Consider the following 24,823-nt stretch of genomic DNA (forward strand, 5'->3'; position numbering starts at 1 on the left):
ATATTGTATTTATTCTAAATACTGCTGTTGTGTCAACAGCACATTTATTTACAGTTTACAAGCAGTAACAAATCATTTCATCAGTATCAAACTTACAGTGTGGTTATTAAATTCCAGTTTTAAGTGCAATTACATCATCAAGGTTATATCTTGTCAAAACATACAAATTGTTTTTAAAAGTGATTGCATAATATGATGTATAATCAACTAGCTTTTCAGCATCTTGGAACTCTGTGGCCTGTGCAAAATTAGGTACAACAACTTCAAATGCCAAAAGATCTCTATTCCAACCCAGAGTCTCTCAAAGGTGATATTCAAAACAATAAAATAAACTGTCTGTCACATAAATGTTTTTTTATGAGTCCAACAACAGGTACTGTCTCATTTGCATTAGTAATTATCAGAGACTGTTCACGGATGTACTTGTTACAATTGAGAATCAGCCACTTTACACTGACTGCATGTTGTATGCCATATGTCTTTTCTGTGATGTAATCCATATTTGTCACATCTGACTTCAGGACCCAATTCCCTCTCATGAACAAAAATCGGGTGCTCAGTGCCCATTTAATTTTGACAACATTCAAAAAGCTGATTATGGTTCACAAGTGACTTACAGACATTTTTAAAGTTCAATTTAGATGACCACTGTTTGAAAAAAAGAGTGCTTTGACTCAAATCTCATGCACATATGCCATAGGTCCCAGAGAAAGAATTTGAGCAGGGAGATGGAGCATGTAATTATAGGAATTACATTATTCTCAGGAAACAGTTGCTTAAACTGTTTGAGATGCTGTTCAATCATCTGTTTCAGTCTCAATACACTTTGCACTGTTAAAACCGGGGCAAATATTATCTGAACTATCTCAATCAAGTCATATTCATTTTTCTCAATACTGTACGGCAAGATCTTTAACAATATTAGCATTTGCCCAGAAGTTTGTCATCATTAGATGCCAAGGTACTGACACTGATAGGACAGGGTTTGTCACGTACATCTACTGCTGAAAAGGGAAAACTCTGCATGGCTGAATTGAACATGTCCAACTCCTTTGTTCAGTACAATTTGTTTTAACACACACTTTATTTCCATGGGTGCAACACCCTCAAGAATGATGTGCATTATATCCTGTGGAGTTTGCTGTATGAGGTCAAAGGCTGGGAAATCAACCAACTTGCTTCTTCTGTTTATTACATATGTGGTTTTGAGGGCTGATTTTAAGAAGTCTGTGGTAGCCCTTTCAATTTCAATTTCTTATCTAATGTCTTATGTGTTTTTCCACTGTCCTTTTAGTAAAGATTTCTTCATCAAAACTCCTTTGCATTTCCTCAAATGTACATTCACAATGCCTACATTTACTGTAGGCGAAACCAACTCCTTCCTTGAAACCTGCAAGCTCATGCTGTGCAAGTGTGTCCCCACATAGTGAAATAACAGCAACATATACATCCATTTCACCATTCTGTATTTGGATTTTGACACCATTATACAGCAACTGTAAGTCTTCATACATTTTTTGCAAAACAACATCAACACCGCACTCATCAATATCAGTAGCTTTTGCTATAGCAAGGAGTCTGATTGCAGCAAGCTTTGACCTAAACTTGGGGTCTATGTTTCCTGAAGTATAATAAACCATAATTAATTTATTCACCGAAGCAAGCGACCCCAGGGGATTGCATATCTCTATTTCATCAGTGTACAAAATCACCTGTAAAGCAGAAGGTCTTATTGAAAACAGTGGGTGTGATTTGAAAAGGCTCCCGTCAATAATGTCATACAAAACCCCATCTTTGTGACAGCTCTGTGGTTCGTTGTCGATCATATCAAAAATCCTGGAGTTTGACAACAACTGTTCAAGACTCTTAATTAGGGGTACATAGTAAAAACATTTGTTTTTGATTGCAAGAACTCTTGATTGTCCTTTCTTAACTCTACAAAGCCTTTGAGAAATCAGTACCTCCTCTGGTTTTACTGGGTTGAAAAGCTTCTGAATGGTGCTGTCCTGCATGTATGAAGTGGCCATTATGGAGAAAGGATCCTGAAAATTGTCCAATGTTGCCAGTGCCTCCTCTTGGAGCTGCTCCATACTGCCAGAAGGTCTTTCAAGGATCGTCTTCATTGTGTCCCTTAAGGTACTCAGAAGAGCAGCTTGATACTGCTGGACTCCAGAGACAATACTGTTGACGCTCCTCTGAAACATAAAAAAAGAAAAAGAAATTAAAGTATAAGACACATCCTGTTTGTCTATCACCCAGAACTAGCATAAACCTCCTTAATAAATCCACTCAACAAAATGTCATACAAAAATAGCCACAGATCTAAGGAAGTTTGATTTTGTACATTTTGGGGATAAAAGTAGGGATGGGCAATTAATCAAAAATGTATCGAAACTGACATTCAGATCCTCTAACTGACGTAATCTGTCTGTTGTTTGTACACATTTTGGCTTTAGTGAAGACGACACCAAACAAAAAGAAGTCAAATGTAAACCTTGAGAAAAAAACACCAATCTGTTTCAGCACAATCAAGTTATTGAATATGAACAGTGCATTGCACAAAATAATCGTTCATTAATCGTAATCAAGGTAAAATGTTTAATCCTAATACTGATTTGAGGCCATATTGCCCAGCAGTAGATAAAACTGCCCCCGATTTCTTTTGATTGACCCTTTGCTGTCCACTAGCAAGACCGTAGATTGCCAGAAGAAATAGATGGTAAGGAGAAGTCTTCCTCTTTGTGTATTCCTTTCCCAAAACTTGACCGTTGTTGCTATGACAATGGGATTGATTATAAACTGACCCATAGATGTAGAACTGACAGTTTTAAAATGTAGAAAGGGTGCAGTGTGTGACCAGATTTACTTCATTTTTGTCATTTGTTTCCCATTTAAATTTACTTTTGAAATGTAATATAATTAAAGTTGTAAATAATCTGGTGAATTAAAAAGGGTGTCAACATACAATCGCTTTGTAGTTATGGTAGGGTAATACCTGGGACAGGTGGCATTGTTCCCAGACATTGATGACAAACGCTGCTGCACATCTGGTAAGAGCCTCATGTGATGCACCAGCACATTCCTGTAAAGACATGTTAATATACAATAAGAGTTCAGACTTGCTGACCAAAGTGTTATATATTTCTGTTTGTCCTTCTATACATCAGTACTTAATTTTTTTTTAAACAAACGATAAGTGATGGGTTTGTGTTAACAGTCTAATGCTGCAAGATCAAAAGGGGGCAAACAAGTTACTAAAAAATGACCAAAATGTAATTAATATTGATTTATTATAATATCATGCAAGATAGTCAAAGTGAAAGCTTACCTGATGATCAGTATGTTGAATCTGAAAATCCTCAAGCTCTAGCTGAGGCATTTCATTTGGGCTGACACTTGTGCTGACTTCACTGCTGGTCCTTTGCATCCCTCTTGTTTGAGTGGCACAGTCAGAAGGAATTGGTACATCAAAATGTTCTCCTAGATGGCTCAGATGTAGCGGCTGTCATCCATCTGGTGGGTGGGTGCCCAGTTGCAAGATACAGAGCATGTGTGCGTCTGATATGGTATGATCTATAGTATGTGAATCAGGTGAGAAATTCAACAGACAACAATATTTGGTTGTTAGGGGGCAGTGCAAAGTCACCATATGTTGCAAAATAAATGTCAAAATATGTCAAAATGTGTATTTTTTAGCTGGATTTTCTCCATAATTCTACAGTAGATTCGGACATATGGGGCATCATTGGAAACATTATGATCTATATTATGTGAATCAGGTGACAAATTCAATGGACAACCATATTTGGCCATTAGAGGGCAGTGCAAAGTCAGCATCTGTTGCAATATACATTTCAAAATGTGTATTTTTGAGCTGGATTTTCTCCATAATTCTACAGTAGATATGGACATATGGGGCATCATTGGAAACATTAAAGACTGTAGTATGTGAATCAGGTGAAAAATTCAACGGACAACCAAATTTGTCACTGCCAAACTTTTTATTTTGCCAGTCATTCAAATCAGGGACCACAGTGTGCCTCCCCTCCACATTTATAAACCATTAGAAAATCAATAATGCAGAAGACAAGAGGATAAAATAATTAGATTAGATTAGATTCAACTTTATTGTCATTGTGCAGAGTACAAGTACAAAGACAACAAAGTATATATAGGACAATAAATATAGTACAGTGTAGACATCAGTGTGCAGTCGATTTACAAAAGGTGGTTAAGAGTAACATACATTAAAGAAAAATATGTGCAGTCTATTAGCAGTTACCTTAGAATAGCAGAATAAGTATGGTTATGTAATAAGAACAACATGTACATATATGTGCAATGTAGTAGCAGTAACATAATAGTAGTAAGAATAATATAGATATATGTAGTGTATTATTAGAAGTAATAAATATGGATATTCAGTATGAACAATATAGACAGATATGTACAGTATGTAGGATACAGTCATGTGCAGTGTGGTAACAGTACCATTGTAGTGTAGAAACAGTAACACTAACTAGAATAGTAAGAATAGGTGTATGTGCAGGATCAATAGTATGAAGAGCAGTAGAATATGGAATATGTATAAGTGTAGTTACAGTATGTACGTTTGTAAATTAATAGAACACTATGGGTGGGATACGGGGATTGGGGGCTTAGTTGACCGGGTGTCACCGGGATGCACAGCTAGAGTTCAGTAGGGTGACAGCCGCTGGGAAGAAGCTTCCTCTGAACCTGCTGAAGAGAAGGAGATAAAACAATTGGAAAGAGATACAATGTATGTATGTATGTGTATATATATATATATATATATATATATATATATATATATATATATATATATATATGTGTGTGTGATCGGCACTGATGCAGAATAGCTCGATTTTGCGATACAGGGATTTTTTTAAGGTCGAATCGAAACTTAAAGAGAACCGGAGCGAATGTGGAGCGAATGTGGAGCGAATGTGGAGCGAATGTGGAGCCAAGTTCAGCGTCGTTGTTAATAGCCTATCTAACGTTACATGTATTCAGCTGGCAGACTGCATTCAATGTGCGTTTTTACGCACCCTTGCATGTGGCAGACATCATTAAGTTATGATTTTCTTCCCCACCAGACAAAGGAGCTAGTAGAGGGACCTAAAGAGAGGGGACAATCATGGATGAACTGGATGATGTCACAGCATAAATTGTCTAGCTGTTAATAGCTGCATAATGTGTGTTGTCAGATAAGTAATGAAATACACTGATCTCAAAACAAAATAATTTAAAACTTTTATACAGTTTCAAGTAGGACTGGGCAATATATTGATATTATATCGATATCGTGATATGAGACTAGATATCGTCTTAGATTTTGGATATCGTAATATCGTGATATGACATAAGTGTTGTCTTTTACTGGTTTTAAAGGCTGCATTACAGTAAAGTGATGTACTTTTTCTGAAATTGCCAGACTGTTCTAGCTTTTCTATTATTTGCCTTTTCCCCGCTTAGACATTATGTCCACATTACTGATGATTATTTATCTAAAATCTAAGTGTGAAGATATTTTGTTAGAGCACCAATTGTCAACCCTTGAATACCGCCGCAATATCAATATTGAGGTATTTTGTCAAGAATATTGTGATATCTGATTTTCTCCATATCGCCCAGCCCTAGTTTCAAGACACTAAGGGCCCTATTTTAACGATCTGAAACGCAAGTGTGAAACGCAAAACGCAAGTATCTTTGTGGGCGGATCTCGGGCGCTGTTGCTATTCTAACAGCAGGATAAATTACTCTTGCGCCCGACGCAAATCTTAAATGGGTTGGTCTGAAGTAGCTAGGTGTGGTTTGGGCGTAACGTGAAAATAACCAATCAGAGCGTCATCTCACATTCCCTTTAAGAGCAGTCGCACGCTTGTTCCATGGCGGATTGCTATTATTACGGCGGATTTGCCTGCCACACGCCAGCGGGAGCTGTCCGGGATGCGGCAAAGTAATAAATGCCCGTCTTGACCGGGTGCCGATGTTGTTGCGGCCTCTCGGGCGCATCTCCTCAAGTCTGGAAAGGATTGCTGCAGCCATGGAGCGTGGGCCTCCAAACGCACCACCTGCACCTGTTGTGCCCATTCCTCCTCCCCCAACTCCATATCCGTCCACCCGCTCCATCGCGCATTGCCACTCCCGGACCAGATTCCGCCGGAGTGTCCAATCCCACCGTAGTTCAACATCACGTCTCCTTAAGTCCTCTAATATTTCCTCATTTATGTCATCAACACATCCATGATTCATGGAAATGTTGTGTAAAACAACAACCAACAAGCCACAAAGCATGCTGCGACTTTTTGAGGATTGTACTGTAAAGTGCCTCCTGATCTATCCAAACACATGAAGCACATTTTCAGTAATATTTGTCTTTGTCATTATGTATGGTTTTTAAAAATGGGAACTGCTGTAGATGAGAGAAGTGTATGCTCGTTGTGCACACGCTACATTATGGCCAAGCATTCGTCCCTAAAATAGCATCTGAAAAACGCGATACTGACTTTAGACTAGTGGGACTGACAGGTTTTTCCTGGTCTGTGGCGGAATTGTTTTCTGAAACTGCAAAATAGCACCAGGGAACGTTTGCACCGGAACACGCCTCCTCTTTTCGCTGAACCGCCCCTGGGAGCGACATGCGTCTGTGGAGGGAAAAGTCCGTTGTGCGTGGGGTGCAAAATAGGAATGATACATGCGTCGGTGTACAAAGGCAATTGCGCTGAGTGCAAGATAGGGCCCTAAATGTCTAAATTGTATTCAATTTACTTTTAGGCATGGACAAGATATACTAGAGGATTTAGAACATACTGTATACTTTTACCTGTCATGTTAAATACCAGTACATTTAGAAGTTAAAAAACACATGATTATTATTTTTTTATTCATAAAAGCTTTTAATGATTGTACTGTCTTATAGCTGCCAATATTGATGAGGCCTTGCTCCACACCCTTAGTCGTGACCTTGCAGACCTTTTTCCTGGGCCGGAACACTTTCTCAGGAGGAAACGAGTTTGGGCTCTTATTAACCCAGAGGTAGCTGGTTATCTACTTTGCTCTACAACACCTATCACAACACGTGGTTTCTAACTGAGTCTGTTGTTTAACTTTTGTACGTTGTACTTTTTGTTTTTCTCTTGTAGGATGGGAATGCCACCTTAACAGACAAATCTGGCCCTGGTGAAGCAGGAACAGTGTCTTCGCCTAGAGGAGTGCCTCCAATCTTCCCCCAGACATCTTCTCCTTTGGTGATTAAAAATTCCAAAGAAGACCCTGCAGCTTCCCAGTCCTCCAGAATATGTGGTCTATACAGACAGTGAGTTGGAACAAGCTCGCAAGCACTAATTTGAGATGGCCCGCATTAGCAGAGAAGGGCACTGTGTCATGTCCAAAGAGCTGAGATGCAGACTGGTGAGGAACACTGTCACCAGCATGATTTCCATCTTGAGAGCCAGTGAGCAAGGAGAGGAGGTCCAATACCCTTCCAAGCATGAAGTCGCTTCAATGGCTAGGAGACTTGTGGAATATTATCTCATGCTATAGGATAAAGACAAAACTATGAAGCATGTAAGTGATTTCAATTTATGGTAAATATGTTTGTTAAGGGTACTCCGAACAGGATTTTTGGGGCCGATCACCAATTGCTGGAAGCATTATCGGTCGATACCGATCACCGGGTCTATTTGAAGCCTTCTATTTATCATGTCATATATTTATCATATATTAATTTTAATATTCTTAACAACAGTGTATAAGTATTAAAATTAACAGAAGATAATGTATTGTGAATTGTCAACTGTTTACTTTTATTGACAGGAAACGTTCAATATTCCACTTCTTCTGTTAGAAACACACCTTAAACAGCTTAGAGCTTAACATATAAAGCCTTATTTCGGAATAAATTACAAAAAAACTGTCAGTGTGTTCTTCAGTGTGTCTTAAGTGTGTTCCGAGGCACTTTTTCTGACCAACTCGGGGAGACTGATCAGTCCAACTGCTTTTTCTGCCAACGGTCAGCCGTCTGGTTGGTGTGTAACTTAGCTGCATGTAGAAAATTTTCTCACGAGTATTGCGTCATCTGATTGGCCTTTATGGAGACCACCGATCAAACTATTTAAAGCCTTTATCGGCCGATAACGATCGGTGACCGATCAATCGGAGCACCCTTAATGTTTGTTTATTAATTCATTTTGACTGACATCCCCTAAAAAGAGGCAGGGGCCCACGCCAGAGAGGGGCCAGCCAAAGAAAAGGTGCCGCATTGACTTCTCATCGAGTGACAGAGAAGACTATGAATCAAATTTAAGTGGTGCATCAACGATTATTTTGCATCAAACATCTGGGAGCAGTTCTGATGATGGCCACAGCTCACGTAAGTTGGAATAGTGTAGTTTTGACAATTTTTTTTTGAATAATTTTGGGCATGAAGACTAGGAAATGTTCTGACAGTTTTGGATATCATGATATAATACAGACACTGATAATTTTAGTTTAATTCTGACTCTGTTTTGATATATTTGCTGTTACAGATGATTTCTCATTTGATTTCATTCATTTGGCTCTCTAAAAAGCAGAAAGGGCATATGTTGCTTAATTTATAACATGCATAACATTGCTTTGTGTTTAAATTTAAATTAAATTAGAGATGCAGTGGTTGCAATTTCTTAGGTAGCAAGTCTGACCTGCTGATTTAGATTTCCTTTCTAAGAACTATAATTGACAGCACACACACACACATTGTTTTACTTTTCTTTATTGGAGAAATGTATTGTGTGTTATCAATAAAACCTGGCTAATTAAATTACTTTACTAATTTCCTTCAAAATTACATTAGGATATAGTTCATTCAGACAGTTCTCAAAATAAATGTCCTACACAGATATCAATGGGTTACCTGTCATGACTGGTTAGAAATAAAACAGCCAATTCCAGTCACCTGCCAACCGATTGGTGCATCTCTAATTTGGTTAATTGTTACACTTACTTACTGAAACCTATATTATCATTCAAATTGACCTGTTTGATACCCATTACTGATTTGTGTTCTCCATTTTAGCTGACAAAGACAGTCTGATCATGCAGGCCAGACATTATAAAACTCTGCAGGAGATGTTCAAGAAAACAAAACCCAACAAAGATGCGGTCTCCCAAATCCTTGACCTCGAGTTTGAAGCAAGAAGAGCCTTCATCGACAGTGGTGCCATGAAAGAAGAGGACAGGCCAACAAAGTTCCTCGATGCCTACCCATGTTTTAAGGATCTTCATCACGTAAGCAATTAATTTGTTATTTTAGCTCTTCAAAAAAACAATCATTGTTGCAGGTTTTAACAGTTATTATTCTACTTCGTTTAAGAATGCTTGATTCTGATTGGCTGGGAGGAGGGCATTAACCCGGCATATTGCCCGCTGTGTATTGCCCGCTGACTGAGCACAGCGTCATCAAATAGTAGATCAATACGCAGCTTGTATTTTTTTTTCTATCACAGAAATTTCAAACATGAGGTCCATTGTAAAAATAAACCTTGTTTAAAAAAGTTTCTAAAACGTGTCTGAAATCTATCGGAGGGTCAGTCGATATATAGTTTTGCAAGCGAGATACAATGTAGCAACTACCTTATTAAACTAACGTTAGTGATCAGATGCAGCCTTGTGTGGTTGCTATAGAAACTATTAACGTTAGCTACAGTTGAGCTAACATTATTCGCTGTAGGCTAGTTCTAAATATTACAGTGTCTTTAAAATGGACAAATTCATTGTCAATTTTAATATATTTGGAGTAGGGAAGACATTTGAGGACTGGTTGAAGAGCGACGAGGATGACATGACAAAAGAAAAAGACAAGGCCCAGTGTACCCGATTCCGAGATCTGACAGATGAGGAGCTGCTTACAATTCAAGACGGGGCCCTGGAATCAAACACAAAAAAGGCAATTGCCTTTGCTATGAAGGTTTTCACCGAGTGGAAGAGCCAGCAGAAGGATAGACTGACAGTGACAACTCACCCGGACACCTGCAGCGCCGAAGAAGTAAACAATTTGTTAAGACGTTTTTATGCTACAGTTCAAAGCGCAGTAGGCAAGCCCTACAGTGTGGCAACGATGACCGGCATCAGAGCCTCACTGAACCGTCATTTCTCAAGGTTCAATTTATATGCGGACAGTGAGTTTACCACCAGCAACAGGGTGTTCAAATCCATAATAAAAACCCATCGAAAGAATGGCCAAGACAAGGCGAAACACCATCCCCACGTCACCGAGGCTGACCTGAAATTGCTGCGTGAATCCACAGCTCTCTCCCCGGACACCCCGCGTAGGGTCTAGTTTCCAAAGTTTGGTTTGACCTCCAGCCTTTGCTGCGGGCGGCAGGCAGGGAGGGCACTCGGGAACTGACTGCGTCTTCATTCGCCATAAAAGTGGATGACGCCAGGGATGAATACGTTAGTTTGTCGTTCAATCCGGAGACGAAGAACCACAAACATTCAAATGACCCAAACAAGGAAAACCTCCGAGGCGCAATGTAGCCAGGCAACCCCAGATGTCCAGTCCTGAGCTTCAAAAACTATCTCGCCAGACGTCCGCTGGGTGTCACCACCTTCTACCTCCATCCACTGAAGGACCCCAAACCACATCTCTGGTACTCCACACAGCCGATGGGGAAGAACTACCTGGGGGACATGCTTCCATGATTGTCCAAAGCAGCTGCTATGACCACCAGATACACCAACCACAGTCTTAGAATCATGGCTGTCCGTCGTCTGTCTGAGGCCGGGCTGGAGTCCAGACAAATCATGTCTGTTACGGGACACAGGTGAGCCTAAGCCTAGGTTATAAATTCATTGTGGTAATAATAACCTGAAGCCTACTGCAAATGTACATTTTTTATAATTTTTTTTGCAGGTGTGAATCCAGCCTCAAAAGCTACTGGGCCCCATTCAACACGGACAAAAAAGTTTGGAGTCGGGTGTTGTCCGCACCCCAGCAGGCCTCCGCAGCAAGCATCTCTCCCCCTCAAGCTGCGCAATCCTCTCAGCCTACCTCGTCCGATTCATCTTTCCCTATGCCCTTCAATATGTCCCATTTTACAATCAATGGGAATGTCCAGTTTATTACACATAAATGAATCAATAATTTTGTTATACATTTACTGCAAATAAAAATTATTTGGAATAAGGAATGCATGTTTGATGTGTGGTTGCTATAGAAACTGAGCTGAGCTAACGTTATTCACCGTAGTTCTAAAGGGGACTACTTTTTTTTTTTTGAGGGAGATGAACTCAAAAGCATGCAATACGAATAAGAAAAAGCATAAAGTATTTGAATTGTTTTATTATGTTGGCAAGCAAGAAGTAGAATAAACGGGATAATCACCTCAAGGCAGGGCAATAAACAATTTGATATGCCCGGCTTGTGGAAGGTTGACGCCCGAGACGAAGTCGGGCGGTAGTAAGTAAGGTGATTATCCCTTACTTGCATTACAGGTGATGAGTTAGCTGCGACGGATCCTGGATAAGGACAACAGCACATTCATAGATGAAGTAAAGAAGAGATGGGAAGACTTCTGTGCTAAGGTGCAATTTTACGGTGTTTCGAAGAAAGTGATGAAGCCACCCATGAACCTGGATACAGGTACGGCATTTTGCTGTGTCTCTAATATACTGTCTAGCTGTTTGTGTTGTGTTTTGTATTCATAGAAACAGCAAAATTTCAAAGTGGCTTGCATATATTTTTCATGTAGCTCTCTTTCTCGGCCCCGCTACCAGATGGATCTGACCCATGAGTTTGCTGTGGGGCAGGGGGAGCACTGTCCCCCTGGTGGCTGAAACTAAATGGTGGTAGGTAATAAATCTGATTTCATATACTGCTTTAGTAAAAAATATATTTCCTGGCTGAAGATGGGAGCAGCAGGACCCAAAAAACGAAAATGACTGTTGCTAGTCTGGACATCTTACCATGCCAAGGTTGCAATAAAGGTTTCCTAAATGCCATGTATATACATTTGATGTCAGCTTACTAATTGATTGCGGGTTCTGTGTAGATTTGGACTTACTTTCCACTTTGTTTAAACAGCGAAGTGGAGGAATAGTGACGAGTCCATAGCAACCAGTTTGTGTGTTGAATGTTACCCACAATGCTTTGCCGAATGGTGTCAATGTTTTATTGTTTTATTTCATGTGAATACTAGTTTACTAGAGGAGTAACTTAGTATTTGAAGTAATGCAGGAAGTGTGCATTTAGTTTCCATGCTTATTGTGTTTCCACAACTCCTTTAGTGAGTAAATCTACTGAAATGGCCACCACATCATAACAGAGGAGTGTGATGCATCAGATGAGACTACAGAGGTTAAATCACATAAGTCATTGCTGTAAAAAAACAATGGGAATCTGTTTATCTTTGCCAAGTGCAAATCAGTACAGAAGGTATTGATAAATTGTTGGGGGAGGGTCATTCCTTTTTTCCAACTCGTTTTGGAGGGTCATAGAAAAATTATTACTGGTGAGGGAAGGGTCATGTCTATTTTGACTAAAGGTCCCAAAATTCCTCCGGTGGCTCCTTAAATAAATAACGAACAGTCCCTTAGTTAAACTTTTTGGAGAGGAGTGCCGCTTGTCATAGCTGCTTTTTCCAAATTACCAATCAAAATAAAATGCCAGACCCATACACTCTTCCTCCTCACAGCGGGATCTTCATTGAGATTCACTCCTAGAGCAATTACAATAATTATTGCATTCATATTTATCATTATCATCTCTAGCTAAGTTCCCATCCACTTGTCAATCGAATTATCTGAAGTTTGGTAAAAAAAACTCATGCGAATAAAGCTGGTGAAAGTGTGTTTCCATCCAACGGCTTTAAAGCGATTAAAAAGAATTGTGTGTAATGACGTCACATGCTGTTTTGCGATTAAATTGGTATATCAAATTGATTTGAGACATTTTAAGGTGTTTCCATTCATTTTCACACTGAATCGAACAACATTCAAGAAAACTTTTGCGAACAAAGTTTTGCTAGACAAAAGTAGTTGTTGTTGTTAATATTAGAAGCCAAGGAAGCTACGATGGGCCTTTGGCCGAGGATCTGATTCAGCTCATCAAAAAGGTGGAACTTGCCTTTTATTTTCCCTCCGGCACCGCTGCGAGACAATTCTCTTTTCTGAGACATGTATTGCTGTTTGAGCCCCTTCCGTTTACTCCGGAGGACGTCCCATGGCTTGTCGTAACCTTTGTTGGTAATTTCCTTCGCGAGTTCCTGATAAATTATGGCATTTCTTAGATTTTTGCTATCTCAAATATTGTATTATAATGTTATATTTTGCTCGTAAATTAAATTCAAAAAGTGTCTTGTCTCCTTGCTCGTCCGCTTAACAGTTTCACTGCCCTGGTACTTTAAAATCTAGTGTATGAGGGTGGGAGGGAGTAGTGTGTATTGGAGAGTTTGTCAAGAGAAAATTCTTCGTTTTTGTTTAAGTAATCACTGATGGCCTTTTTCTTTGTGCCTTCAATCATTCTATTCTATCTATTTGCACTAAAAATTTTTACTAAATGCCAATGACGGTTAACTAGGTTTACAAACATACAAACGTTACAAGTGGTGGTATGAACACAAAAGTTGAAACTGTTACACTAATCTTTTTTTGGTATCTGAGTATCAGGTAATCATATTCAGTGTTCAGTAACGATGACACAATGAATAATGTAACAACACCTAACTTGCATTATAGCCATAATTATCTCAAGGTTATATCCAATGTTTTCTGTTGCAATGCCTTCGTAATTGTGAATATATTTTGAAAAGCAAAAACTGTGTTAGAAGGCACTTTTCAAAATCAAATCTAAATAAATTGTTGTTGACAAGTATCTGAGTGCTTTATTTTATTTATGCTTTGTCCCATTTTAGGATGAACAAGCTAATAATGAACAGTCTTGAATTAAGAGAAATCATCTTGTTTAGTGGTTCTGGTTTGAGTGTTTTAGCACTTATTCCAAGAGATGTATCACCTTTCTAATTTTCTTATTTCAAGAAATCTTACCAAGTGTAATTATCTTACTGCACTGGCAGATATATTAACTTGTTTCTAACTTCTCAAATTAGGTGTTTTATTTATTACATTTAGATAGTTAATTTTTGCAGTATATTGATATATATATATATATTCACGGCAGTGAAATGGTCAGGTTATTTAATCTATTGATTTGTGTACACGGACATGTTTATCCCATTTTTTAGTCAGCCAGTTTTTTAAACTAATGTATTTCAATTGGAAGCTCCACACCTACAACGTGTGACAATATTATAGGCTTATGTAGTCTATATTATGTTTCGGAACCGCGGAGCAGTTATTACTATGTGACTTCCAGAGGATCCTGCGGATTGGGTAGGCCTACACGTTATTACGGTGCATAACTTACTGGAAAAAAGACTGAGCAACTTGTCCCAAGGTTGCTGGTCACAAAATCAATTATTAAATATGTACAGTACATTGAAGCGACACTGGTGTTATATAACCGCTGATTGCTGTCCGATTCTCTGAAACGAATGACCGCATTGCATTGTGGGATACAGGCTTTTAATGCGCCCCGCTAAGCAAAGTGTTTGTCTTACAGCATACATACTGTATTATTTCAACAGTAATAAGACCAAAATAATATAATTAAAATAAAGAAATGAACCATGATAACATCTCGTGAATAATGGTGGATTAATGTAGCATTATAGTTTTAAAGATATCAATAAACAACAAAGCAATCCAGCTTCCCTGTTAATAACACCAAAATAATTTTAAAATAAATAAATATAAACCACGATAAGATCTTGTGAATAAATGTTGATAAAACAGCAGTTGTGGGGCTTAAAATACCAATAGTAGCAAAGCCATACAGCTTCTCTGCTGCCGCCCAACTTGCAGAAAAAATTGTGCTGTGAACACAAAAGAAGCTTCCCATTGAAATACATTAGTTTAAAAAATGTGCTGACCATCCCAAAAAATGGGATAAACCTGTCCATGTACACGAATCAATAGATAAAATTACATGACCATTTCAAAAACTGTGGTAAGACTGGGTTGGCTTGGCTGGTCCAGGGAGCATTGTCAAGAGCGGAGCAATCAGCACCAAGTATAACTGTATTTCCATTTGTTGCAATAAATAGTTAAATCTATGAGGAGGGTGTTCCTGACTGAATTATAAATATATATTTGGATTAGGCCACCATAAAAGTAATAATATTACCCAACATCTTCTCATGAACAGGTCGTACAATATCAGACAAACATTTATGCGTATGATACGTATGATATCTAACTCCACTCCCCCGCTTTAAAGCACGGTGTTTTGTGACCCACCCGTCCACCCCGACCTCCTCCTAGCAACTAGCAACCCGGGCTGAAAGCTGGAGATCAGCTAACTGAGGTTAATGGTGGTTTCAGGAGAAAAACACTGCAAAAAACTGCCCCCTGAAAAATGCCACAAATTTACTGTTTCCAGAAGCAGACTAACCCAGTTTTAAAAAAACATTATATTCGGATTAGGGTTAACATTAAGTTGTTCAATTTTACTAATTGAGAGGCCGATGGGTGTAATGTTGACATTTGTCAACCGGAAGCTAGTCGGGTGTTGATAGATCGCCACCTACTGTACCGGAGGTAGAATTACTCCGTCATTATTCCCATTGTATACCAGGAGAACTGGCATAACCTGGTTACTGCTGTGCGTGTACTTTAAAAAGCCTTGGCCTTCATTTAGGAAAAGTTCCTTGGTCATTCCAAACTCATGCCAAGAAAATGGCAGGCAGAGTTAGAGACTGTTTGCTAAGTCCATGTTTGGTCAGATTGTCCTGTCAAGCAACAAGGGAAGGACCCAAATGCTATAGCCCAGGCAGATATGAAGAATTCAGTGATTTCTTGACAAAATTCAGATACAAAAGCGTACTGGTATGGGTAGCAAGCCCAAATAGAAGGAACTGAGAATACATGAATGAACAGGAATGGGGGAGGCAAGACAAGGCAGGTGTGGTGAAGGTATGGTTGATTAAATTAAAAGCAAATTGGAATTCAGGTCTGTAATTTTGGTGGAGAAAACATTCAAGATTAGAATTCTTTTTTTTTGGCCATTTTAGGTCTTTATTTGACAGGACAGCTTAAGAAAGGAAAGAGGAATGCTTCAGAAAGGAAAGGAGAAAATAAGGGGGAATGACATGCAGCAAAGGGCTGCAGGTTAGAATCAAACCCACAGCCGCTGCGGTGAGGACTGAATCTTTGTATTTGGGATGACCGCGTTAACCCAGGCAACCCCAAGATTAGATTTTTAATAGCTTTGTTTTAATAAGCAGGGACACAGCCAGAATTAGAGAGGGGAAAAAATAAAGAAACACACAAGGACCAACAGAGCCCATGAGAGGCTGGAGGAAGCTTTCATACCTGCTATGTTTGCTTAAAACCCAAAACCCTTTTGCTATCTGGGCACCTCCTACATCTCACCCCACCTTGTAATTATACGTACATAAAACATCACTGTTCTATTATTGTTTCCCATGCTGCTTCAAAATGTACAAATACCAGTGCAAGTTTTGGATTTACAGTACATGTGATGCCACCCAGTGGTTTATTTCTAGACAGTATGCCATCCACACAGAGATGGCCAGAGCAGGGTTGGGCACTCTTACAGCTGTTGCTGGTGGCATCTTTCTCTCAGGCTGAGGAGCCGGTGTGCAGGCAGAGAGGGGATCCTGAGAACCCCCAGCTATCTAAGAATGGGGACATTATGTTAGGGGGAATCTTCTCTTTCCACACCAGCTGGAAAGCCAGACATGACACCTACAGGCAAAAACCCCTGCCACTGGAATGCACCAGGTAAATTATACCGTATGAACCTGTTTACATAAAATATTAAAGAGGAAGTAAAACTTTTAAAATTGGAATTAATATTCCTTAAAAATCCCTTTTTTGGCTATTAATGAATACTTTAATTTCCTATGCAATTGTTTCTTTTTCATGGGCAAATTCAACTATTTATAACTGTCTGCCTCAAGTTTGAATTTCAGAGATTTCCAGTTTGCCCAGGCTATGCTCTTTGCCATAGAGGAGATTAATAACAGCACAGAAATATTGCCTGGTGTCTCTCTGGGCTATAAGATCTACGATGTCTGTGGCTCCATTGCCAGAAGTGTGAGGTATGCATTGGCCTTGACTAATGGTAATGAGGTGTTATCTGCACTCACTGAGGCACCATGTACCAGACCTGCACAAGTGCAGGCCATTATGGGAGATACCTCCTCCTCTCCTTGCATGGCTATAGCTACTGTAATCGGACCCTTTCACATCCCAATGGTGGGTAAGATTGGAATTGAAATTAATTCTTCCAGCTGGTCATAGCAAAATAAGTTTTTTAAATAATGTTTACTTTGCTGTTTAAAAGTTTCATAATTTGAAATCTTTATCTTGGGGTGATTTTCCTTTTTTTCGTTTTAGATCAGCCACTTTGCTACTTGTGCTTGTCTGAGTGATAAAACCAAATACCCATCCTTTCTCAGAACAATACCCAGTGATTTCTACCAGAGCAGAGCTCTGGCCCAGTTGGTCAAGCACTTTGGTTGGACTTGGGTTGGAGCTATTAGAACAAATGATGATTATGGCAACAATGGCATGGCCACTTTCACAGAAACTGCCCAGCATCTGGGCATCTGTCTGGAGTACTCTGTATCTTTTTTTAGAACAGATCCACCAGACAAAATAAAAAAGATAATTGACATGTTCAAGGCTTCCACTTCCAAGGTGATTGTCGCTTTCCTCTCCCACATGGATATGGATGTGCTAATTCAAGAGTTGTCCAACCACAACCTGACTGGGTACCAGTGGGTAGGCAGTGAGGGCTGGATCTCTGATTCTCAAATTGCAGCCATGGATAGGCATCACATTCTGGATGGTGCCATAGGCCTGTCCATCCCCAAAGCACATGTCCGTGGAATGAGAGAGTTCATTTTGGATGTGAAGCCGCTCAATTCAACTAGTAATGTAATGTTTCCAGAGTTTTGGGAGACGTTATTTAGCTGTAAGTTCAAACAGTCAAAATCTTCAGCAGGGAATCAGAGAGAATGTACTGGCCATGAAGATCTGACTGGAGTGCAAAACAGCTTCACTGATATGTCGCTCATGCCTATCTTTAACAATGTCTATAAAGGAGTGTATGCTGTGGCCCATGCACTTCATAATATTCTCAGCTGTAACAAAACCTGTAACAACATGGTGCAGCTAGATCCATTTACGGTGAGTTGAAAACCAAATACTTAAATTATAGTTTTAAAAGTATGTCACATTAACAAGGAGAATTGTTTAATTTTAATGAAACATAACAATTGCTGTCAGTCTATCATGCTGTTGGGCCAATAGGCCTACAACATGTTGGTCAGATAATGATACATATGGATGCATATCTTCTTAGATCTTACAGCACATAAAAAAGATTACATTTATAACAAAGGAAGGAGATGAGGTTTACTTTAATGAGAATGGAGACCCAGCAGCAAAGTATGAAATTATAAACTGGCAGCCAACAGAACATGGCATTGTGGACTTTGTCACAGTTGGTCTTTATGATGAATCTCTACCTGCAAACAAACAGCTGAATCTGCAAAATAAGTCTTTAATTTGGGCACAGAACTCACAACAGGTAAGCTACAATGGTATTACTGTTGACTACAGTCTATTTGAAATGTTATAATTGTATAATTTTGTTTGTTTTTGTTATTGTATCATAATTAGGGCTGTCAACCGATTAATTTTTTTAATCGCGATTAATCGCCAAATTTCTATAGTTAATCGTGATTAATCGCATGTTTTATCACATTGCATTTCAGAACTGTTTTTAAGTTCATATTGACAATGGAAAGCAATTCTTACCAGTGTATCTTGATTTGGAATCAAATGAATGCTAAGAAAGTTACTTTATGAACTTGACTTTATATTTGAAATTGTTTCGTATTTATTTACTGTAAACAAAAGAAAAATGTGTGAATCTGTCATTATTGCACAATTCCTCCAAGTAGGCCTACCTAACCTAACTAAGATGTAACACTTACACTTTGCTTATACAGTACAAACAAAATGGTCCAAAACCAAGGAATGTAACAATTCTCCTGGGCAGAAAAGGGGGTTTGACAATGTCCCAAATGACAAAAACAATCCAAAAAAAATTATACAAACAACACAGTCCTAAAACCGTATGCTGAAATACATAGTCAATATAGTGTGCAGTAACTCCTATGTAAATAATTTTGATTACTCACTGATGTCCAGTGATCACCGGTTAATGAGACAGCATTTTCACTTTGCAGCAGTTCAAGTGTGGCTGCTTTCTCCGTGGAGCACAGGCAGTGTGTGCGTGAAACTACTGTCCCCCTCGACAACTTTTTAAAAGTAAACTTTCCATTCAGAATCTTAATGGCATCCATTTCAGCGCCTCGCGCTTGCCACCCACTCAAAGCTTAACGTTAGCCTGCTACTCTTTGGCTGGCTCTGTAAGCCCAAACAAGTGTGTGCAGCAGTGTTGCCAGATCTCGCGAGACAAATAAGCAACCAGGCCTGTGAAAAGAAGCCCAAAACAAGCAACTTGTTCTACGGAGACCCCCTAGGTTCCGGGAAGAGAAACATAAATAAACTGTGTGCACGGTTTTACAATCCGTGGGGAAGGATTGTCAATTTACATCCATGTGGACAGATTGGTAAACTGTGCGCAGTTTTGCAAAACTGTACACACGGTAGTTTATTTATTTTTCTCCCCCGAGCTTCAGGACAATGACTACAATAGGGAGTTAAACCACCTTTTAACATAATTTAACATTAGAAAACTGATGGGATATCACATATAGACTGATGTACCAAGTACATTATATATACAGTAACCTCTGATAATAAAAATTTGCACACACAAATAAATATCATCCCATCTTTATTTATTATTGCAGAGACTGCAGAAGATCCCATTTTTAAATAACTATAACCCAGAAACAGGAGAAATTATTGATTCAACCCGCGACGGGTTGAATCCATTCTTTTACTCCTTTCTCTTTCTCCCAGTCTTTGTTATATTTCTTCCCATATTTCGCCCACTTTGCCCCGTGCATTTGTTCCTCCAAAAACTCTCCTACAGTCCAGTCACCATCAAACGCGACTCGCGCGTATTTTCATTTAAACGTCACTCACTGACGTTTTCCTAAACAGAAAAAACAGACTGACCTGCTCTGCCTCTGATTGGCTAGTATTCGTTGCCATCTGGGTCAGAGCCAATTAGAAGCAGGATGTGGGTGGGAAAAACTCTGCTGTCTCCTGTGTGTATGGGGAAAGGGGAGGGACAGAGGGAACAGGCAAGACTGCTTAACAACTTATTTTGAAGCTGGGAAAAAGCCCAAATAAGCAACTAGAAACAAGCCCAAAAAAAAACGCGACCCGCGACTACCAATATTTGTAAGCAACTTTACAGAAAAACAAGCCCAAAGTCGATTATAATAAGCGGACTTGGCAACTCTGGTGTGCAGCATGCCTGTTGTGTTTCCGGTCTAGCTAGATCCGGTGTGGTGTTGTAGTTTTTCTAGTTACTAGTTGTTGCAACAGCATGTGAAAAGATCTACAAAGTTTGCTATGCCAAAAAGAACTTTAATCTCGCGCTAAAAAAATTTGACGCCGTTAAAATGGGTTTGCATTAACGCCGTTAATAACGCATGTAACTGACAGCACTAATCATAATGTTTATTTTTCATGCAAAAAGAACAGCTTTGATAGACAAAACATTGGAAAGGTGAATGCCCATGCATTCTTTTCATGTTATGTTTTTTTCATGCAGGTGCCTTTGTCAGTTTGCAGTGAGAAATGTCCTCCAGGAACTCGCAAGGTTCTCCAGAAAGGAAAGCCTGTCTGCTGCTATGACTGTTCAAGATGTGCAGAGGGAGAAATAAGTAACGTTACAGGTACAGACAAGAAAAGTCTTAAAATGTACATGTTCACATTGTTTTTAAGAAATTGTCCTGTAATGTGATTTGAAAAGCATTAAGGAAGTTCCTGCAGGGCTGATATACGTAGTACGTATGTAGTCTTAAAAGCAAACACAAAAGCTATATAATTTCATCATGAATCAATGCTTCTAAAATCAGACAAATTATGCAATGATGACTGATACATACAATAATAAAGAAAATGGTAATTTAAGGTTCAGATCACTAAAAATAACAAAACTCAACTTCTGAAGGTTTGACATCGCTCTCTCTCTAAAACTGTAATAAATCCATTTAGAGTGAATGAAATTGTAGTTGTGCAACAGCACAAAAAAATTACCTTTGAAAAATGCACCATTATATCTTCTAAGAAATAATATATAATGCTTATTAAAATAAAACAAAACAAACAAAAACATTTAAATAAAACCTATTCATACTATATGTTGTACTATAAGATCCAAATGATTCACGATGATACCACGTAGCTATGATATGGTTATCCATTTATTATCCGGTATTGTCAGTCTTGTATGCACAGAAAAGATGTAAGATTGAGACAACACAAAATACAAATGTACTGAGCAAGTCTAATAACAGCTTTAATATAATTCTTTCAGATTCTATCACATGTTTACGATGTCACCCTGAGTTCTGGTCAAATGAGAGAAGAGATGCTTGTGTGAAGAAGGAGGCAGAGTTTCTATCATATGAAGAGATTATGGGAGCGTTGCTCACTGCAGCATCCTTATTTGGAACATGCATCACTGCTGTTGTGGCATTCATTTTCTTCAGATACAGGAAAACTCCTATTGTCAGGGCCAACAACTCTGAGCTCAGCTTCCTGCTGCTCTTCTCCTTGACTCTGTGTTTCCTGTGTTCTCTGACCTTCATAGGCCGGCCCTCTGAGTGGTCCTGCATGCTGCGACACACGGCATTCGGCATCACCTTTGTTCTCTGTATCTCTTGTGTTCTGGGGAAAACTATAGTGGTGTTAATGGCCTTCAGGGCCACACTTCCAGGTAGTAACGTGATGAAATGGTTTGGGCCTACACAGCAGAAACTCAGTGTTCTGGGTTTCACTCTAATACAAGTTATCATATGTATCCTCTGGTTAACAATTTCTCCTCCTTTTCCATTTAAGAATTTTAAGGAATTCAAGGACAAAATCATCTTAGAGTGTGCTCTGGGCTCAGCTGTAGGTTTTTGGGCTGTACTTGGGTACATAGGACTTCTGGCCATGTTATGTTTCATTCTTGCTTTTCTGGCTCGAAAACTGCCTGATAATTTTAATGAAGCCAAATTTATCACCTTCAGCATGCTGATATTCTGCGCCGTCTGGATCACTTTTATCCCAGCGTATGTCAGCTCTCCTGGGAAGTTCAGTGTTGCTGTGGAGATATTTGCTATTCTGGCCTCCAGTTTTGGACTGCTCTTTTGTATTTTTTTTCCAAAATGTTATATTATCTTATTGAAACCTGAGAAAAATACAAAAAATAATATAATGGGGAAGGCAGCACCAAAGTCATTCTGAAAACTTAAAATAATTTTGTGGAAAATGCCATTAAGTTTTTATTTAATCATTTGGTAACCACTCCAGACTGTCAGGTAAATATCTATCTTCTTGTATCGTAGCTACTAATTTTCCCACTGTATATCATGTTGTTTGCTCTGCGGAGCAGTTATTACAATGTCACTTCCAGACGATCCGGATTGGGTAGGCTTACGCGTTAATAAGGTGCACAATGTATTAGAAAAAAGACTTGTCCCAAGGTTGCTGGTGACAAAATCAATCATTAAATATGTACAGTACATTGAAGAGACACTGGCGTTATAGAGCCGCTGATCGCTGTCTGATTCTCTGAAATGAATGACCGCATTGCATTGTGGCATATGGGCTTTGACTGCGTCCCGCTCAGCAAAGTGTTTGTCTTACAGCATACGTACTGTATTATTTCAACAGTAATAAGTAATTAAATAATATAGTTAAAATAAAGAAATGAACCATGATAACATCTCATGAATAAATGTGGATTTATGTAGCATTATAGTTTTGAAGATATCAATAAACAACAAAGCAATCCAGCTTCACTGGAATTAAATATAAACCACGATAAGATCTTGTGAATAAATGTTGATAAAACAGCAGTTGTGGGGCTTAAAAGCGAAGCCATACAGCTTCTCTGCTGCCGCCCGACTGGCAGAAAGAATCGGGCTGTGAGCACAAAAGAAGCTTCCCATTGAAAGACATTAGTTTAAAAAACTGTGCTGACCATCCTAAAAAATGGGATGAACCTGTCCATGTACACGAATCAATAGATAACTTTATGTGACCATTTCAAGAACTGTGGTAAGACTGGGTTGGCTTGGCTGGTCCAGGGAGCATTGTCAAGAGCGGAGCAATCAGCGCCAATTATAACTGTATTTCCATTTGTTGCAATAAATGGTTAAATCTATGACGAGGGTGTTCCTGTCTGAATTATATATATATATATATATATATATATATATATATATATATATATATATATATTGCTTTGTTGTTTATTGATATCTTTAAAACTATAATGCTACATAAATCCACATTTATTCATGAGATGTTATCATGGTTCATTTCTTTATTTTAACTATATTATTTAATTACATATTACTGTTGAAATAATACAGTACGTATGCTGTAAGATAAAACACTTTGCTGAGCGGGACGCAGTCAAAGCCCATATGCCACAATGCAATGCGGTATATGTATATATATATATATATATTTATATATACACATATTTGGATTAGGCCCCAATAAAAGTAATAACATTACCCAACACCTTCTCATGAACAGGTTGTACAATATCAGTCAAACATTTATGCGTATGATACGTATGATATCTTACTCCACTCCCCCGCTTTGTTTTGTGACCCACCCGTCCACCCCGACCTCCCCCTAGCAACTAGCAACCCGGGGAGAAAGCTGGAGATCAGCTAACTGAGGTGCAGATGAGGCCGGAATGGTGGTTTCAGGAGAAAAACTGCAAAAAAACTGCCCTCTGAAAAATGCCACAAATTTACTGTTTCCAGAAGCAGTCAGTGCATTTACATGCAGTTTAAAAAAACAATTATATTCGGGTTAAGGCAATACCCCGATTTCGCAAACGCCATGTAAACGCCTTACCCCGGTTAAAATCGGAGTTCTAATAACCTGGTTTACAGAGGTAGAGAACTCCTTCAGTAAGCGGGTTATTGCTCCATGTTTACACCATAACCAGACTATGATCGGTTTAAGCGTCTGCGCATGCTTCAACTGCCCCTCCCCACTCCGCTGGGGTTGATTTCTGAACTGGAAATAATCCGTCAGCACTGTGAGCCATAGTCGTTGCTATGATACCATACAACAAAACAGCGATGCACGAATTAGCGGGCCATCGGTTGCATGGAGCCTGCGGTCCATCTGTTTTACTCCCCGCCGAGGGGAAGCAGACATCAGGAGATAGCTAAACAGATTGTCCATCTCTGGGGCTGTCAACGTTGTGTTTCGGGAGTTCAGGGACCAAGCAGCCCCTGCTGCGGCCGCTGGCTAACGTTAATATTGGCTAGTTAGCTAACGAATTTACCTTGCTAATTCCATCTGACACTGATTAACGGTACTGATATAATTTGCCGAAAAAGTTGTCAGTTGTCTGGCGAGAACACTGCGTTCCTACACTGTGACAAGATTGTGTTAATGAAACATTAAGTTTTTAAATTTTACTAATTGAGAGGCCGATGGGTGTAATGTTGACATAGGTCAACCGGAAGAAAAAGCCAGTCGTGCATTGGCAGATCGCCACCTA

General features: G+C 39.1%; 1 protein-coding gene across 1 annotated transcript; it reads left to right on the plus strand.

The window, feature by feature from the left end:
• Positions 1–16,762: 16,762 nt before the first annotated feature.
• LOC120547774 (extracellular calcium-sensing receptor-like) lies at positions 16,763–22,533 on the plus strand. The gene is made up of 6 exons (XM_039783442.1): positions 16,763–16,866; positions 17,046–17,343; positions 17,485–18,279; positions 18,455–18,682; positions 20,852–20,975; positions 21,620–22,533. The coding sequence occupies exons 1-6, from the start codon at positions 16,778–16,780 to the stop codon at positions 22,531–22,533; spliced, it is 2,448 nt and encodes an 815-aa protein (XP_039639376.1). The 5' UTR covers positions 16,763–16,777.
• The last annotated feature ends 2,290 nt before the right edge of the window (positions 22,534–24,823 follow it).

The sequence above is a fragment of the Perca fluviatilis genome, chromosome 2, assembly GCF_010015445.1.
Source record: "Perca fluviatilis chromosome 2, GENO_Pfluv_1.0, whole genome shotgun sequence".
NCBI classification, from domain to species: Eukaryota; Metazoa; Chordata; class Actinopteri; order Perciformes; family Percidae; genus Perca; species Perca fluviatilis.